Below are 1812 nucleotides of genomic sequence, written 5' to 3' on the forward strand. Positions count from 1 at the left end.
TGGATAGATGGACAGGCAGATAGAAAATGGTGGGTGGGAGGATGTGTTTCTGGATGAGTGGCTGGCGGATGGATGATGAATGATTGGCAGGTGCGTGGGAGCGCAGGTACAGTAGGGAGGATGCAGGCTTTGGAGCCTCCCAGAACTAGATTAGAATCCCAGCTCTGCAGGCTGTAGGCGGATGGGTGGATGCCCAGAGACGGGCCCTCCTTGATTCTGCCTCCTTGGCTCACACTGAGCCTGGTGGTAAGTTGCGAGGGGCATGACCCATCCCTCCTTTAGTGACTGCTCTAGGCCTCCAGCCCTCATCGCCCCGCATTCTACATATGCTGGGGAGACTCGAAACAGCTGCTTCTCTTATGACAGCTCCAGCCTAAAGGGGGAGCCCAGCTGACTGCAGTGTCGGTTCCAGAGAGGACTCTGGTCTACACCGCAGTGTTCATTTCCACTCTCCGTGCCTTAGCTCACCGGTGTCCCCGCGTTTCAATTCTTCTCCCTCCTCCCTCCAGCTACCTGTAGTCCATACTAATTCTTAAAGTCTAGTTCAAATGCCGTCTCCTGCAGGAAGCCTTCTCTGATTCACAAGAGATTTCAGAGTCCTTCTCTCCCTCGTCTGGGCTCCTTCGTCGCTGTGCTCCACGTTTTATGCAGCTTTTGAAGGTTTATCTCGTGTTATCATAGAGAGTACAGGGGTTTAGAGACGGGAGTGCTGCTTCTCAAAATAACCGTATTTGGGAACGTGTGCTATTTTAAAATTCAAAATCCCAGCTTTGGGGCATTTAAAAGAAAATCTTAATGGGCTTCATCTTTGTCTTGCAATAGACAGAAGATCGTGCAGCATCACGATCGTGAACCCAACAGTGACGTCCCTACTCATTGGAGTTTTCCCTTAGTCTTCATCTGATTCTCCTCCAGAGGAGCCCGGCTCGTAGAACGGAGGGGAAGGGAGAGAAGGGACGGGAGGAAAGGGTCTCAGGCGACTCCCAGCCTTGCCCAGGGGCTCCGGCCACCGCCTCCCTTCCCGCTGCATTCTCCCCCCGCCCCCACGCTGCTCACCTTTCCCAGCCGTCCTGCCTGAGAGCTGCAAACCTCAGGGGCAGAGGGACTGCACACCTGTCCTGGTCCCTGCGGGCGGGCAAAGGGCAGGCGGCCGCAGCCCCGAGTTCATGGTCTTATAAGATACAGTGTCGCTGCTGGTATTTCAGTGTCACCTGAGGACCCGCTCGAGTACCCATGCTGTCACAAACACCGAGACAGGGACCATGACTGCTCCGCCGCAGCAGGTGGCTGCTCCATCAGGGGGCACTCGGTACGGATGCACGGATGAGTACCGTGCGGGGCTCAGCACCTTTACCGACTGCGTGGGCTCAGGGACGGAGCGTGAGGTGGGCCTCATCTCCATCTTACAGTGAGAGAAACGGAGGCATTGTATGTTCAGTAACTCACCTGAGTACACCTGAGCCAGGCTTCGACCTGTGACCTCAGGCCCACCTGGCTCCAGAGCACAGCATTCTGGACCCCCGGTGGTCGTGCTTCCCCAGGCCGGGGAAGGTGTGGGCTGAGGGCTCCTTAGTCGCTGTGCTTGCCCAGGTGTGCCCTGGACATCTCACTGCCCGCCACCCCCGTGTCGCTAACTCGTAACTCAGGTCTGTTCTGTGCTCGTTTGCAGGCTGAGGAGACAGCAAGGGCAGAGCGGCCGACTCTTGGACACCGAGGGCCACGCTGGGGGGCAGGCCCGCGGCCAGCTGCAGGACGGGCGTAACAACAACGCCCTCGCCCACGCCTGCTCCCACGGCTGCACCAGCTAAGCCG

The 1812-nt window shown here is 57.7% G+C and overlaps 1 protein-coding gene across 1 annotated transcript in view; it reads left to right on the forward strand.

The window, feature by feature from the left end:
* STK32B (serine/threonine kinase 32B) overlaps nucleotides 1-1811 on the forward strand; it is a 196772-nt gene extending 194961 nt beyond the window's left edge. The window contains exon 12 of the mRNA XM_039838219.1: nucleotides 1670-1811. Within this exon, the coding sequence (XP_039694153.1) occupies nucleotides 1670-1808 (139 nt within the window). The 3' untranslated portion in view covers nucleotides 1809-1811. The remainder of the gene's footprint in view (nucleotides 1-1669) is intronic.
* The last annotated feature ends 1 nt before the right edge of the window (nucleotide 1812 follows it).

This window comes from Pteropus medius, unplaced genomic scaffold, assembly GCF_902729225.1.
Source record: "Pteropus medius unplaced genomic scaffold, Ma_sr-lr_union100, whole genome shotgun sequence".
Classification (NCBI taxonomy): Eukaryota; Metazoa; Chordata; class Mammalia; order Chiroptera; family Pteropodidae; genus Pteropus; species Pteropus medius.